This window comes from Mustela nivalis (genome assembly GCF_964662115.1).
Source record: "Mustela nivalis genome assembly, chromosome: 14".
Lineage (NCBI taxonomy): Eukaryota > Metazoa > Chordata > Mammalia > Carnivora > Mustelidae > Mustela > Mustela nivalis.
Genome location: NC_139033.1, coordinates 42,694,221 through 42,711,673, shown reverse-complemented (window position 1 = coordinate 42,711,673; position 17,453 = coordinate 42,694,221). Strand labels below are relative to the sequence as shown.

The following is a 17,453-nucleotide window of genomic DNA, read 5'->3' as shown; positions in this document are numbered from 1 at the left end:
TCATCTCCTCCTGCCTCCGCTCGCTGTCCCTGATGGACCGAAACTCCCAGCCTTCCTCTCGTCCCCTGGGGCTCGGAGACTGGTACCCGCGGATTTCCCGGGCCCGCCCGCGCCTGCGCAGAGCCTCTTCTCGCGCGAACGTGTAGCCATCGCCCCTCGAGTACCCCGACACCTCGGGGGGATGCGCGGTCCGCCGTAAACTAGCCCCGCTCCTTTCGTGGAACAACGGGCGTCACCTGGGTCGGCTGCGGACTCCTTCAACTCTATACGGCCCCTCTCGCATTTCTCGAGATCGCGTCCCCACGGGCGCGCGCCGGCCTCTAAACAGTAACCTCAAAGAACCAGATCCAGGAAGGTCCTGGGGAGGGGAGGGGGGCGGCGGGGGGGACGCGGGCGCGCCGGCCGCGAAGTGGCGGCCGGAGCCCCGCCCCCGGGACGACTTTCCGCCTCCGCATTGGTCCGCGTGCCTGTCAGTCTCCGTCGGGCCGCGCCGGCCCGCCTCCCTGGCTCTCTACGCCGCCTGCCTGGCTACCTCGCCGGCTGTCTGCCGCCCCTGCCTGTCGGGACCTGAGCTAGCGCCAGCTCCGCGAAGCTCAGGGAAGAGGGGGGCGGACTCGGCCGCCGCTGAGCATCGCCTGAGTGGGCGGCAGGGCCGCGGCCTCTCCGCCGGCAGCACCACCTGTCGCGGGCCGAGACTTCGGGTAAGGCTCCGCGCAGCACGCGGTTGCAGGCGGCCTGGCGTGGCGGGGCCGGGGCGGGGGCTCCGGGAGCGCAGCGGGGGCGGCCTCCTCCCGCCCGGCCCGCCCACCCGATTGCGGACCCGCCGCCGGCTTTCGCGCGGGCGGCGGGCAAGGACCCGCTTGGCGGATGGGCGGGGCGAGGCGAAGGGAAGCGGCTGCCGGAGCCCGGGGGAGGGCGGGGGAGCGGTCAGGTCGCGGCGGTCCCCCATACGAGCGCCCGCGGCTTTTTCCCGGGCACGGTTTCGGGGCGCGACTTTCCCGTTTCTCGACCCGCCGGTCCCAGGGCGGCGCCCTTGCTGCCCTGGGATGAGGTCCTGTGGCTTCCAGACCGCGAGCGTCGCTCTCCCCTGCGCCCTTTAAAGAACGATTTTGTGGCTTGATACCTTTTATTAAATCTCCTTCTGCAAGGATGAATTAATGACAGGAATTAGGCTCTGTGTGTGTGTGCATGTGTGTATGTATGTGTGTGCGCGCGCGCGCGTTTGTTCGTTCCTCTCTTTAAAGGAAGTTTGCTACAAGCTAGAAAGTTCTACGTTTGGACAGTTCTGCCTATTCGTGTGAAATGGCATAAATAGACCAGAACTGGCAGGTGTTTCTTTGACACTGTGATGACCACCTCTGCTTGTGTGCTGGTGTTAGATTTGCGGTCCAGGAATTGACTTCTTTCGTGGTTACAAAAACAATTTTAGAAAACATGTTCCCTTTCGATGAGAAGCATGATCAAAATGATACATCTTAGCAGTAGTGCTTCCTTACAAAATGCGTTATCTCCTTATCTGATTTATTTTCCTAATGCTTGTGGCAGCTGCTTCTAAGCAGAATAGTTAATAGCATTGTTGTTTCTTTTAGTGTTGCAATTGCTAACAATAGAAGCACGTTTTAATTGTCACTTCTGGACCTGACATTGTTCTGTACATGAATCATCTCAAAATAACTCTTTGAGGTTGGTACTGTTATTTCTACTTAACAAATGAAGAGACTAAGGCTTAAGAAGGTTAAGTAACTTGCGCAAGATCACAGATTTTATAGGTGGCCAAGTCTGGATTTGAACTCAGGCAATTTAACAAAACAGCTCCAGCTTAGTCGCTCCTTAAGCATTGTTCCTGTTGTTCAAGTAATTGCAATGTTGTACTCATTAATTTTACTCTTAATCTTTACTCATGAATTTATTCTTTAGTTTCCAGGCATCCTGGAAGTTAGAGAAGAAACATTTGCCTGCACTTTCCTCTCCCCACCTTCCCCCTGTGTGTGTATTTGTATGTGTATGTAAAATCTCTTGTGTAACTACTAAAACCAAGTTATATGATACTATGTTACATGGTTTGCAGAAATACAGAAAAAACAACTTAACTCTTGTCTTCTAATGTTGGACCTTTAATTAGCTTTGAACTTTGATTTACAATCAGTGTTTGGCTATCTTATGGTAGTTATAAAGACTTAATTAAAAGTTAAGCATAGAGCCCAGATATGCTGATAGAACTTTTATCATATATTAAGGAAATGTTGGGCTATGCATTTGTAGAAGTTCTTCATTCTCTTGAGAATTAAATATACTCTTGCTCAGTACTTACTTCTGAAAAAGAACTACTCACAGGTTTGTCTTACAGGGTGTTTTTGTCTTTTAAAATGCACTTGTTATGGAAATATGTCAAAAATTCATAAAAGAAAACCTAATTTACCGTTTAAGAATTTCTCTTGCAAATTAACTCCTATAAAGCTGCTCATGTATAACTTGTATCAAGTTTCCTATAAAAATAAGCTATTCTTAACTATATTAAATTTTATATTAAGTTAAACTAAAATAAATTCTAATTTATGTTGGTGAATTTTCGACAAACTTAGTCATACTTCATTTATTTATTTATTTTTTAAGTAGGATCCACACCCAACTTGGGGCTTGAATTCACGACCCTAAGATTGAAACCTGAGCTAAAATCAAGACAGATACTTAACCGACAAAGCCACTCAGGCACCCCAAATTTAGTCATATTTTAAAACATAAATAATAATTGAAACCTATAGTTGTTTACTGAGGATCATTTTTAGAAGGAGGACAAAATTCATACTATCAAAATCATTCTACATTTAGTTTCCTAAAAATCTATTTTATAAAAAGTTAACTTTTATTTTAAAGTCATCGTTTTAGTTATATGGCTATATATTATATTTCCTTTGCTTAATGTGTACAAATTGCAAAAGTAATAAAAAATACTATATTGATTCTGTAGATGTTGTTCAGAATGACATTTGATGTTGCCTGGCTCTGTATACCATCCAAATTCTAATTACTTGACCTAGAGATTTAATTCAAAATAGTTTAAATAAGTGCTAACCATGAGTATCCTTATATCTTCAAGGATTTCACAGTAGAAGATATCGATGCAGAAACTAACAGGCATTCAGAACACATCTGAGCACCACAGTCTGTCACTACTACTAATAGTGCTTAAAGAACTAACATTTATAGAGCACTTAGAGGGCACTATGATAAGCATCTTACACAGATGATCTAATTAAAATCTTAAAATGGCACTGTTTAGTAGGTCCTATTATTATCCACATTTGAGTGATGAGAAAACTGCAACAGACTTATTCAAAATCAGAGTAAGAATTGGCCAAACCAGGATTTAAACCCAGTAGTTTGATTCCAGAGCTTGCCTTTGACTACTCTGCTAAACTGCCTGGATATGGATTTTATTGAATAAACTTTCATGTCAAGTAGTCAGGCTCTTTATGATGATGACAAAGCTCTTAATTGCTTGATACTTTGTAAATATCATCCTTACTACACAGCTCTGCAAACCAGAGTTCCCTCTTCCTTGTTTCATTGATGAGAGAAATGAGACTTCTGAGGCAGTCCTGAGACTTTGGGACTTGATGGGCAAGTGTGTATAGGGGGACAGTTGGGACCAGACATACACTGCCAACTTTTAATTCTATTAAGGTTAAGGACTCTTTTAAGAACTATTGCAATCTACTATCACCATCTTTTCATAAAAGAAAGGACGTTTTTATCACCAAACAGCTAAGAAGATCAAAATTAGAATAGGAAAACAAAGAGAATAAATTTTGTTTTATGAAGGACTAGTTGCATTGTTCAGTTTTTCTCATTTGGCCACACAGCAGTGAGAAATGTGTCCCAGGCTAACACCAATTCAGAAGCCGTTGGGAATGCCTGGGTGACACAGCCGCATCCAAAGTGGTGATGAGCTGAGTCCAGATTCCTATCCCAGTTGGACTGCAGAGCTTGTGCTCATTGCACTCAGTCACGACCTCTAATTTCTGTCTCCCTTGCGGTGACCTCCTTTAACCCCAAGGAGGGGGCCAGGGAGAGTTGTCTCCAGCAGCCAGTGGCCTAGCAGTTTCTGTCCTGGTCCAGCTTGTAAACACCAGAGAGTAAGTTCCAGGGCAAGGCCATGTGAAAGACACACCGGGGGGGAGAAACCAGAGGCAGATCTCAGTATTCCAGAAGCTGTCAAGGAAGCAAGTGGCTTGATTTTACATGTCAACTAAAAATTAAACGCTGCCTTTTGGTTCCTATTTTTACTTCACTCATTCTGAGAGTTCTCCTTCCAACCCACCTGCATAACAGCGTTTTATCTTGTTGCCTCTCATTGTTCTTATTACTGGTATTTAAGCCTCCCTGTCTATCTCTTATTCCTTGGTTTTAGTTTTGGCAGATTTTTTTTTTCCTTAATTCTTTTTTTAACTTATGACCACTGTTTTCAAGACACTATTAAAGTTTCCTTTACATTTATTTTATTCTCTATCACTCACTAACAAAGTAATTTTAGTGATTAAACATTCTTTAATTATAATACTTTTTTGCATATAGTCTCATTTGATCATCATGATTATCTATAAGGTGGATTTGACAAGTGGTGTTATCTTTATTATACAGACTAAATTCAGTATTAGGTAGAAGCAAAACTTTAACCAGGAACTGAAAATAGATTTCATGTATTAGAATGCTGCTCTTAAGTTAAGTACTAAGAGGAAAAATTTTAATCTTCGTTACTTGCAGTGTCAATTCTTCTGGCCACTAAATGTGGGACTTCTCCCCCGTCCCCTTCCGCAATTCTCCAGTTCTCAGCAGATGCTGATTGGGCTTGCTTTGATGTAACTTAATTCTGACACTGTCCATATGGAGATAGCTTCAGATCCCATAGGTTAAGGATTAGGTCCCAGAAGACAGCCCCTACTTGAGATGCCAATCCTAAGTCCCAGGTTGTGACCCATACTTCTGACCAACTCTCTATAAATTGAGGCTTCGCACAACCTCCTCTGTTTCGATGATTTGCTATAATGGCACACAGACTTACTTATATTTGCTGGTTTATTATAAAAGGATACAACTCAGGAACAGATGGGAGGGATGCATAGAACTAGGTATTGATGGGGGTAGGGGTGGAGAGGCATAGAGCTTACTTGTGCTCCCTGAGTGTGCCATCCCCCAACACCTAGATGTGTTCACCAGCATGAAAGCTCAATAGATCTTGTTAAAAAGAGCCCCTGCCCACTTCCCTTTCTGGAGGTTCTGGAGGCGGGGCAGTAAATTTCTACTCTCTAATGACTTGGTGTTTTTGGTGACCGGCTCTATCTGAGGCTTTGCAGTGGTCCACCCTAGGTCACCTCATAAGCATAAACTCAAATGTGATCAAAAGTGTCTTCTTATGAGTCACAAAAAATACTCCTCTATCATTCAGGAAATTCCAAAGATCTTTTAGGAGCACTGTTGCAGGAACTGGGGACAAAAAACAAATATATTTCTTTTTTTAAAAAAGATTTTATTTATTCATTCATAGAGGGGGTGCAGAGGGAGAGTGAGAGGCAGTGAATCTGAAGCAGACTCCACCCTGGAGCCTATCTTGGGGCCCGACCTCAGGATCGTGAGATCATGACCTGAGCAGAAATCAAGAGTCAGACATGTAACTGACTGAGCCCCCCAAGATATATTTCTCATCATACCACAAGTACTGATGACAAAATAATTTTTTTTTCAGATTGTCTTTGATTTAAAGTAAAAAGTATTCTGTACTATACCGTAGATTTGCCTACCTCACCAGTATACTAGAATACTAATCCAGTTTTTTGGTAACAAAGTTTTAGTGTTGACAGATAATGCTGTCTGTCCTGGAAGAACCACACAAACACATAATCAGTGCTACCATTTCAGTCTTTGAAATTTATTTTGAAATTATCTGAAAGGCTTTGGTTGCATATGTCATACTTCTTGGCCCCTTAATGCTTCACTGTGTTTTCAGGACAAGTATATCTCTTCCATATGGTTATCAAATACAGAAAATTTAAAATTTTATAGTACTTTTATTTAAGCTACAGTATATCTTCTAGTTTTTCCAGTTGTCCCAATAAGTGTCCTTGATAGCATTTTTTTTTTATTCAGGCTTTGCATTTAGTTGTCATATGCTCAGTCTTCTTTAAATTGCAGTAGTTCCTTAGTGTTTGTCTTTCACTAACATTTTAAAGTGACCCAATTATTTTGTTGTATATCTCTCATAATTCTTTTTTATTATTACTGAAGTATATTTGGTATATGACATTGTATAAATTTAAGGCATATAACATTAATTAGATATATTTATGTATTATAATATGATTGCCATTGTAGTGATAATTGTCACCTCTCATGTTATATAATTACCATTTTTTTTAAATGGTTGGAACAATTAAGACCTAGTCTCTTAAAAAGTTTGATGGTTATAATACAATGTTATCTATATTCACTATACTACATATTAGATCTTTAGGACTTATTATTTCTTAGGACTCTCATTGCAAGTTTGTATCTTTAAACATCTGCCCTGTCCTTCCACCCCCAGTCCACATCTCTTGTGATTCTTTTTATTTTTTTTTTTAATTTTGTTTATATATTTGACAGAGATTACAAGTAGGCAAGAGAGGCAGGCAGGGAAGAGAGAGGAGGAAGCACACTCTCTGTGGAGCAGAAAGCCCGATGCGGGGCTCGATCCCAGGATCCTGGGATCATGACCTGAGCTGAAAGCACAGTCTTTAACCCACTGAGCCACCCAGGCACCCCTCTCGTGATTCTTGATGTCCTTGTAATCATATAAATTTTTTGTTTTTGTGGACACAGTTATGCACCACATTTATAGGAAATATCCAGAATAGGTAAATCCATAACGACAGAAAATTGCTGGCACTGGAGGAGGGAAAGAACTGCTTAAATGGGTCGTGTTTCCTTCTGGGATGGTGAAGATATTTTGGAACTAGGTAGAGGTGGATTGCACAACATTATGGGTTTTCTAATCCCTCTCAATTGTTCACTTTGAAATGGCAAATTTTGTTGTGTGAATTCACTTCCATAAAAATTAACTTAAAAAATAATCTCACTGTAATGGTTTGCTGCACTCCGTATACAAACCTTGATTTCTAAGCAAGTAAAAATTCCAGTAAAAAACTTATTGTGGGATAATTGCAATGATTTGTAATGACTAAGATAAATGGGCTTTGCAAGTTCATTTTGGGTGGGAGAATTGATATGCAGAAGAATCTATTGTATTCTTATTTTAAATATTTAATGTGCAATGTATTATGTGGAGTTTTCCATTTTGAAAAATTTCCATGTGTCTGTGATGGTCGTGAAAAGGCAAAAACATGTTTTCTAGCCAATTTGTGTATTTTTTATATTAAGTAACAGGTTTTTTGAAAAGAAAAAATATTTAGTATATTACCTTTAAACACTGATTATAGTAATACATTAAAATTATACAGCTAGATTAAGAGTTTGAATGACTTCTCTTCCTCTGGATGTTTATGTTCCAGGCTTTCCTGGTAACTTACTTTTCAACCTTCAACCTAAACTCCCATACGCATTTACATGGACCATACCATATGTCTTTGTTTACTAGATGTTACCTTGTTTCTTAATTGCTGGATTTCTTTCTTTCTCTCACAATCAAGAGATACATACCTTGCCACACTTGTGGCTTAGAAAAAGAATAAGTGTTTAGCACACTGTAGTATACAGTACATACAAAATAACAATGATGACTAACCAGGGGCTTAGAGTATTATCAGGAAAAGTCAGTCGTTGTCTTCACCCAGTTACTTTTTTACAACGGTTACAACCTGTAGAAACATAAATGTACTTTGATAAAGCTTTTTCAAGTGTGGAAAATTAAGCTTTCTGTATCTGCTTTTGAAAACTGATACCTAATGTGCATGCATTCTGTAATATGTTTCTCATCCGTTATCTGCTGCCTTTTCCCCAGGTGCAAGGAAAGATGTTGTCCCGGTTAAGAATAGTCGCTACTCCCTATACTCTAGCATGTCGTCATATGCACATAAAAGAAAAAGGCAAGACACTCATGTTGAACCCAAGAACAAACAAGGTTAGTAACATTAATACTAGCATAACATTTCTCTCTTCCTGGTAAAGGTTTGATATATTTTAGGCTGATAAAGTATGAACTTTTTAAATTTTGTAGCTTTATACTAAAACTGTTCAGAGGTATTTGCTCTTTCAGTATGACTTTCCACTTTTCTCCACATGGCAAGAATCACAGCTACTTGATGGGTCTGTTTGACCACTCAAATTCTACTACCAGAAAAAGATTGACTTTGTTTCCTGCTTTCAGCTCAAAAACATCCCTAGAATAGCAGTCTGTCCAGAACTTTCAGGCAGTGGGGGATACTGAGATTTACCCAGCTCAAATCCAACGGAGCCCTTGAAAGATAGGGTTAAAATTGTAAAATGAACTATTGTCTAATGTCTGCACCTCCGCCCCAACTTCTTGGACACAGACCATTGCACACAAGTGCTTTTGTCCATTAATCTCACAGTACTGCTTCATAGTGGAGAGACTTCCAGCCCCCTCTTTATACTCTTAGGGTAGAAGTGATGGGCATTATTGATACCTAGTCTTGCCTTTACTCCATGGCCAAGCTGTGTTCAGTGGGCAAGTCCCTCTTTATTTTCTAGTGGAGATAGTAATTAGTAAGTATATGTATTTCTAGAAAGAGATTTCTCATTGAAAGCCTGTAAGAGGATACACTGAGTTCATTGTAATGGGTGAAATTTACCTCTTGGGAATAATGCATACAGGTTAAGGTGTGACTTATTTTAAAACAACGGTCATCAGAAATTTACCAATGCTATTTATTTCCCGTGGTGGGGGTTGAGGATAACTAATTGTACAGTATGATATGTTTTGAAGGATTTCAGGCCTACAAAGGGAAATTGACCAGGGGCCACCCAGACTGCCTTATTTTTGCATTTTTGTACCTTAGACAGAATGAGAATTCAGCAGGTAGTAGTGAATTAAATGAAGCTTAATGAGGGATATTCTAATGCTCTCTTGTTTTTGCCTCACTTCCCCAAATCTTGCTTACTCTTCAAGACGCAACTCATTCAAAGTACAGTTCTCCTGTAGCAACTTTTCATATACCATAGACTGGAATAATGGCTCCCTTCTCTGAAGCCCTATAGCAGTTTTGTCTTCCTGTTCGTGTAGCAAGTAATCAACATCTTGCTGTGTGCTTCCTTTCATGCCTTAAGTTGTCATTGAAGTAATTGTGGTATTTACGTTTTCATGAATTTATATTTCTTACCTATATTTCAGGTTCCTTTGGGTCAGGGACCGACCATTAAAAATTTTATGTTTTTTACAATGCCATGGGTATAGTAAATATTTGCTAATTATGTTGGTCTTATTTATTTTTATCCTTAAAGAAACTACTTAAAATGTACTATGAGGGAATTATGAGAAATGTATAAAGTAGTTTAAGTGGCAAATTAATTTTAAGGAGGAGGGTAGTCTAAAATGCATCATAGTACTTCTGCAAAGATAGTAAATCTAATGCTCTGGGCCTCTGAGATCTCGCTGGTTGGATAGCATCTCTAAGGTTACCTCACTGAAGGATAATTTTTGGAAACCCTTTTAACATCAGGAAGAGTTTTTTGTTCTGCGTGTTTAAGAGGGGACATAATTCCTGATTTGAGGATCATGAAATCCTTGGGGACTTAAAGACATCAGGTTTGTGCTTCAAATTTTGTAGGCTAAATGTTTTAAGAATATGTTGCTGTAGGGGGCGCCTGGGTGACTGACTCCGTGGATAAAAGCCTCTGCCTTCAGCGCCTGGGTGACTGACTCCGTGGATAAAAGCCTCTGCCTTCAGCTCAGGTCTTGATCCCAGTGTCCTGGGATCGAGTCCTGCATCAGGCTCTCTGCTTTGCGGGGAGCCTGCTTCCTCCTCTCTCTCTGCCTGCCTCTCTGCCTACTTGTGATTTTTGTCTGTCAAATAAACAAATAAAATCTTAAAAAAAAAAAAGAATATGTTACTGCTATGATTAATAGAATAGTAATTTTAGACAGTATCGAATTCTTTTAAGATTGTGATCTTTTAAGATGTCTGTAATCAGGGCGCCTGGGTGGCTCAGTGGTTAGGCCGCTGCCTTCGGCTCAGGTCATGGTCTCGGGGTCCTGGGATCGAGTCCCGCATCGGGCTCTCTGCTCAGCAGGGAGCCTGCTTCCTCCTCTCTCTCTCTCTGCCTGCTTCTCTGCCTGCTTGTGATTTCTCTCTGTCAAATAGATAAATAAAATCTTTAAAAGAAAAAAAAAAAAAAGATGTCTGTAATCACTGTCTACTAAAGGCAGACCTGTTACTATGTCTTTAAGGCTTTTTCAATGTGGTAATAGCATGCAGGTCGATGACATTAAGAACATTCAGTGTGGTGCCTCCATCACCTGAAGTGGAAACCCAGAAGCCATTCCACAGTCACAGCCCCCTGTCCCCCCCACCGCCGCTAACTTCTCAGCCCCTGGCAACCACAAATCTGTTTTCTCTTCCATAGATTTGCCAATTCTAGTATGAATATGAAATTCTTTATGACATTTTTTAGAAGTCCTTATTCGTTAAAGGAGTAGACATCATTGTGCTAGGTTATAAGCAAGTGTTCTGGTGTGCATTTGATTTCACTAGCCATGAAACTTTGGGTATTTATTTAACTTCTCCAGACCTCAGTTTACTCACTTAAATCATGTAGGTGATACATTTTGAAATGTTCAAAAGGCTGTGCATGTGGAAGGTTGGATTTTCCCTTCTCTCCTCATGCTCACTTGGTAAACTTCTTAGATAATTTTTAGAACCTCATCTCTGCATCCTGTCCTGTAGGAAGTATGCAGGAGCCTGGAGCTCTGGTCTAATGGTTTTTGGTTCTATGAGGGTTTTTGTTTGTTTTTATTTATTTTTTTTTTAAATATTTTATTTATTTATTTGACAGAGAGAGACCACGAGTAGGCAGAGAGGCAGGCAGAGAGAGAGAGAGGAGGAAGCAGGCTCCTGCTGAGCAGAGAGCCCGATGCGGGACTCGATCCCAGGACCCCAAGATCATGACCTGAGCCGAAGGCAGCGGCTTAACCCACTGAGCCACCCAGGCGCCCCAGTTTGTTTTTATTTTAACTCCCCTGGCTACACCTCTAATAAAGTAATTCAAAATTTTCTTTTTTATTTGCACAAGTAACAATTACATTACAACTAATAAAAGAAAGAAAGATCACATTCCTACCGTCCGAGTAGATCATCTGTTTTTATTTTGCCAAAGCCCCTTAAAAGTATATTTACTTTGAAGATCATAGGATACAATTTTACATGCCATTTTCCTACTGGGAAGAGTATTTTACAAATAATCTCTATGATGCGTCATAAGCCTTCTATAAATGGCTGCATCACAGTCCAGTAGGTAGATCTGGACTCACAGAGACTGAAGAGAGACCCAGCTTGACCCTGACAGGCTGTGTGATCTGCAGAGTAGATACAACCTCCCGGATCCCAGTTTCTTCATCTGAACTGTTGTGGAGAAAAAGGAATATTGTAAAGCTACTTTAGGCACTGTAAATTCTATGTAAGTGTGAGTTACTCCTTTCGGGGGATGTTTTAGAATTTGGTTAGTCATGATGCTATTGTCGAATATTGTTTTCAGTCTTGACATTATGCATCGTTAGTTACTAGTTAGCAGTTTTATAAGTAGGTATTTGGTGACTTCTTAATTCCTGACGGTTTATTCTAACTACACTTCAAGGGAAGCGAATAGAAGGGGCTTTTTCTTTCTTCACAGTATGTTCACCTGTATGTTCAAATCTAGTTAATGAGCTTTTATCAATATTGGCTTATGTGAAGAAATTGAGTGTTTCTAGAGGAAAATAGCTTAGGGGATCTTTCAGGATCAGCCAAAGAAGACACACTTCCACGCTGCTAAATGGGAGGGCATTGCTGTGGCATAGATGAGAAAAGGGCAGACATGGTGAGATAGGTGACCTGGGGAGATGGAGGAGGAGGAAAAATGAACCATTAAAGAACTGATCGAGGTGTTCATTTGAAGCTAATGTCATCTTTGTGGGCTTGCTTCACTTGTTAATACCAGGCTAGCAAATGTAAGCATTTGATCAATTACTAACTTAAATACTCACTATACAAAAGTGGGTTTTTTTTGTTTTGTTTTGTTTTTGTTTTTTTTAAGATTTTATTTATTTATTTGACAGACGGAGAGAGAAAGGAAGGGAAACAGGCTTCCTGCTGAGCAGAGAGCCTGATGCGGGACTCGATCCCAGGACCCTGAGATCATGACCTGAGCCGAAGGCAGAGGCTTAACCCACTGAGCCACCCAGGCGTCCCTACAAAAGTGTTTTTTAAATCATTTTAATTTCTACCCTGCATTATAAATAAAATGCTTTCTTTTTTAACTTTTTTTTTTTTTTTTTAAGGTAGGCTCCTTACCCAATGTGGGGCTTGAACTCATGACTCTGAGATCAAGACCCAAGCTGAGATCAAGAGTTGGACACTTGGGGCTCCTGAGAGGCTCAGTTTGTTAAGCATCTGACTCTGGATTTCGGCTCAGGTCATGATCCTCAGGGTCATGAGGTGGTGAAGCCACACGTCGGGTTCTGTACTCAGCTTGGAGTCTGCTTGAGATTCTCTCTCTCCTGTCTCTCCCACTGCTCATTCACTCTCTCTCTCAGTAGAGAAATAAATAAAATCTAAAGAGTTGCACACCTGACTGACTGAGATACCCAGGTACCCCGAATATACACTTTTGAGTGTCCCTTCAACCTAACTTTTGAGTGTCCCTTCAACCTCAATAGGAGATAGGCAGTGACACCTTGTGTAGCCAAGTCATTTACCTTTGGTGGTAGGGTAGGTAAGGTACCTTTAAGTGAAATAATTAGTTCATTTAAATCTAAATTTTAGGGGCACCTGGCTGGCTTACCAAGTGACTCTTGATCTCAGGGTCATGAGTTCATGCCCTGCATTGGGTACTGAGTTTACTTAAATAAATGGGTAATTTAATTAAAAAAATAAATAAAGTTTAGCTTTTCCACTTCAGTCTTGTACTAGAGTGGGAAAAGGAAGTAAGGGTGAAAGTTTGGGTTTTACTTCTTTTCTTATTTTTTTTTTAAAGATTTTATTTATTTATTTGACAGAGAGAGATCACAAGTAGACGGAGAGGCAGACAGAGAGAGAGAGATAGAGGGAAGCAGGCTCTCTGCTGAGCAGAGAGCCTGATGCGGGACTCGATCCCAGGACCCTGAGATCATGACCTGAGCCGAAGGCTGTGACTTAACCCACTGAGCCACCCAGGCGCCCCTGGGTTTTACTTCTTTTATATATCCCAGCCTTAGAGGAAATCTTAGAACAAGAAACATGAGTTGCAAAGATTTAGAGATTTCAGTCTTCTCCCTTTCTCCTTTTTCCAGTATAGCTAAAGGTTTGTCAATTTTGTACATCCTTTCAAAGAACCAACTTTTGGGTTCACTGATTTATTTTTCCAGTTGTTTTTTTCTGTTACCTATTTCATTTATTTTCACTCCAATCTTTTGTATTTCCTTCCTTTTTACTTCAGGTTTAGTTTGCTCTTTCTCTCTCCTGCTAGTTTCTTTTCTTTCTTCCATTTTTTTTTAAGATTTTTATTTATTTATTTTGAGAGAGAGAGAAAGAGAGAGCATGAGCAAGGTGAAGGGCAGAGGGAGAAGCAGACTCCCTGCTGAGCAAGGGGCTCAATGTCGGACTCGTTCCTGGGACTCCAGGATAATGACCTGAGCTGAAGGCAGATACTTAACTGACTGAGCCAACCAGGTGCCCTCCCCTGGTAGTTTCTTAAGGTATAAGTTTAGATTATTGATTCTAGATCTTTCAGCCTTTTTAGTGTGGGCATTTATACCTATGAATTTCCCTGTAGGCATTGCTTTCACTGCATCCCTGTAAGTTTCGGTATGTGTGTTTTAATTCATCTCCAAGTATCTTTAATTTCCTTTGTGATTTCTTCTTTGGTCAGTTGGTCATTTTGGAGTGTGTTGTTTGAAATCCACATATTTGTGAATTCCCCAAATTTCCTTCTATTACTGATTTTTAATCTCATTGCATTATGTTAGGAGATCATATTTGGATTTAAATCCTTTTAAATTTATTGAGACTTGTTTTATGGTTTAAGATTTTGTTTTCTGTTTAATTCCATGGACACTCGGTTTGAAGGATGTGTTTCCTGCTGCTCTTGAGTGAAATGTGCCATACGAGTCTGTCAGGTTTAGTTGCTTTATAGTGTTGCTCAGGTCTTCTGTTTCCTTTTGATTTTCTGTGTACTTGTTTTCTTCAGTATTGGAAATAAGGTATAGAAGTCTCCAACTTGTCTTTCTTCCTCGGATTCTGTCAGTTTTTGTTTCATGTATTCTGGGCTTTTTTCACAGATACATATATATTTATAATTGTTACATCTTTTTAATAGATTGACCTTTTTATCATTATAGACTGTCCTTCTCTATGAACAATGTGTATTTCACAATCATTTTGTTTGTTATTAATTTAATCATTCCAGCTCTCCTTGGGTTACTATTTACATGGTGTATCTTTTCCCATCCTTTTACTTTCTACCTAATTGTGTTTTGAATCAAACTGTGTCTCCTGTAGACAGCATAAAATTGGATTGTGTTCTCCATCTTGCCAATCCATACCTTTTTTTTTTTTTTGAAAGATTTTATTTATTTATTTGACACAGAGAGAGAGATCACAAGTAGGCAGAGAGGCAGAGAGAGGGAAGCAGGCTCCCTGCTGAGCAGGGAGCCCAATGTGGGGCTTGATCTCAGGACCCCAGACCATGACCTGAGCCAAAGGTAGAGACTTAACCCTCTGAGCCACCCAGGTGCCCCAATCCATGCCTTATTATTGTAGATTTTTATCCATTTACATTATATAGTGGTTGATAGGATATAAGTTATGTCTGTCATTTTGCTGTTGGTTTTCTAAATGTCTTGTCTTTTTTTGTTCCTTTATTTCTCCATTGTTCCCTTCCTTTCTGTTAAACCATATTTTCTAGTATACCATTTTAATTCCCTTGTCATTTGTTCTACTGCCTTTTTCTGAATTATTGTCTTAGTGGTTTGCTCGGGGGATGATAATTACCATTTTCATAACAATTTAATTCAGACTGATTCCAACTTAATTTTAATAGTACATAAAAACGGTTCTTGTAGGGTGCCTGGGTGGCTCAGTGGGTTAAGCCCCTGCCTTCGGCTCAGGTCATGATCTCGGGGTCCTGGGATCGAGTCCCGCATCGGGGTCTCTGCTCAGCAGGGAGCCTGCTTCCCTCTCTCTCTGCCTGCCTCTCCATCTACTTGTGATTTCTCTCTGTCAAATTAAAAAAAAAAAAAAATGGTTCTTGTATAGTTCCATCCTTTCCTTTTGTCTGCTTTGTCATAAAAATTACATGTTTGTACATTGTTTGATCATCAGTACAGATTTATAATTTTTTTTTATGCAGCTGTCTTTTAAGTCAGGTAGGAGAGACAAAGAGCTACAAACAAACAAGCAAACAAAATACATTCATACTGACTTTTATATTTACCTATATGGTGATCTTACCTGTGTTCTTTATTTCTTTGTGTAGATTTGAGTTACTCTCCAGTGTCTTTCTTTCACCCTAAAGGACACCCTTTGATATTCCTTGTGAAACAGGCCTGCCAACAATGAGTACTCTATCTTTATTTGGAAACATCTAAATTTCTTCTTTGTTTTTAGATAATTTTGTAAGGATTTAGAAGTTCTTGGTTGACAGCTTTTTTTTTTCCTTTCAGCACTTTTAATATGTCATCCTACTGTGTTATGGCCTCTGTGGTTTATGTTAAGAAATTTGTGGAGCATAACAAATAGCATGGAGGACAAGGGGAGATGGAGAGGAGAAGGGAGTTGAGGGAAATTGGAAGGGGAGGTGAACCATGAGAGACTATGGACTCTGAAAAACAATCTGAGGGTTTTGAAGGGGCGGGGGGTGGGAGGTTGGGGGAACCAGGTGGTGGGTATTAGAGAGGGCATGGAGCACTGGGTGTGGTGCAAAAACAATGAATAGTTATGCTGAAAAAAAAATAAGTTAATTTAAAAAAAAAAGAAAGAATTTAGCTGCTCCTCTTTTTGAAGGTCACCTGTGCATGTTGAGTGACTTCTCCCTGCTTTCAAGTTTGTCTTTTGGCTTTTAACAGTTTGAACATGATATTTCTAGATGTAGATTTCTTTGAGTTTTTTCCCTGATTGGAGCTGTTGAGTTTCTAGGATGTGTGTTTCTTCTAGGGGTGATGTTTCTCACCAAATTTGAGAAGCTTTTGGGCATTAGTTCTTCAAATATTCTTTTGTCTTTTTCTCTTCTTGCCTTCTGGGACTTCTATTACACACACGTTGGCACACTTGATTGTGTCCCACAGGTCTCTGAGGCTCTGTTCATATTTACTCATTGCTTTTTCTCTCTTTTCAGACTGGATTATCTCAGTTGGTTTTTCTTTATGTTTGCCGATCCTTTCTTCCACCTGCTCAAATCTGCTGTTTAATCCCTCTGAATCTTTTTATTTCAGTTATTGTATTTTGAATTCCAGAATTTCTATATTTGGTTCTTTTTTTGTATCTCTTCATTGATATTCGGTAGTTAGTGGGATATCATTCTTGTACTTTCCTTTAGTTTTTTAGATGTGGTATCCTCTAGGTCTTTGAATATATTCAAAATCACTGAAGTCTTTAGTTAGTATAATGTTTGAGTTTCCTTAGAGATAGTTTCTATTAACTAACTACTCTTTTTCCTGAGTATGAGCCAGACTTTTTCTTTTTGCATATTTTACAATTTTTTGTTGAAAACTGGACATACTCAATAATGTGACTTCTCTGGAAACCAGATATTCCTGCCAGGGTTTCTTGTATTGCTATTGTCTATTTAGTGACATTTCTGAACTAATGCTTTTAAGGTGTGTAAAGTATACTTGAACTATTTAAAATCGTCTTGTTTTGGGCGCCTGGGTGGCTCAGTGGTTAAGCCGCTGCCTTCGGCTCGGGTCATGATCTCAGGGTCCTGGGATCGAGGCCCGCATCGGGCTCTCTGCTCGGCAGGGAGCCTGCTTCCTCCTCTCTCTCTCTCTGCCTGCCTCTCTGCCTACTTGTGATTTCTCTCTGTCAAATAAATAAATAAAATCTTTAAAAAAAAAAATAAATAAATAAAATCGTCTTGTTTTGATATGCCCACTAAAGTCTGCTTTGTTGGCTTAGTCATCAACTAGTAATTAGACAGAGACTTAAATACCTAAGGGCAATGTGTACATTTTGGGGCGTGCCTTTCGTACTTAAGCAGTTTACAACTACACATCAGCCTTCACCTCCTGCTTACACAGAGCCTCAAGATTAGCCAGAGATGGGAGCGAAGGGCCT

The 17,453-nt window shown here is 40.1% G+C and overlaps 1 protein-coding gene across 1 annotated transcript in view; it reads left to right on the top strand.

The window, feature by feature from the left end:
• Positions 1-397: 397 nt before the first annotated feature.
• ME2 (malic enzyme 2) overlaps positions 398-17,453 on the top strand; it is a 57,367-nt gene continuing 40,311 nt past the window's right edge. Inside the window, exons 1-2 of the mRNA XM_082699429.1 lie at positions 398-701; positions 7,994-8,113. Of these exons, the coding sequence (XP_082555555.1) occupies positions 8,006-8,113 (108 nt within the window). The 5' untranslated portion in view covers positions 398-701; positions 7,994-8,005. The remainder of the gene's footprint in view (positions 702-7,993; positions 8,114-17,453) is intronic.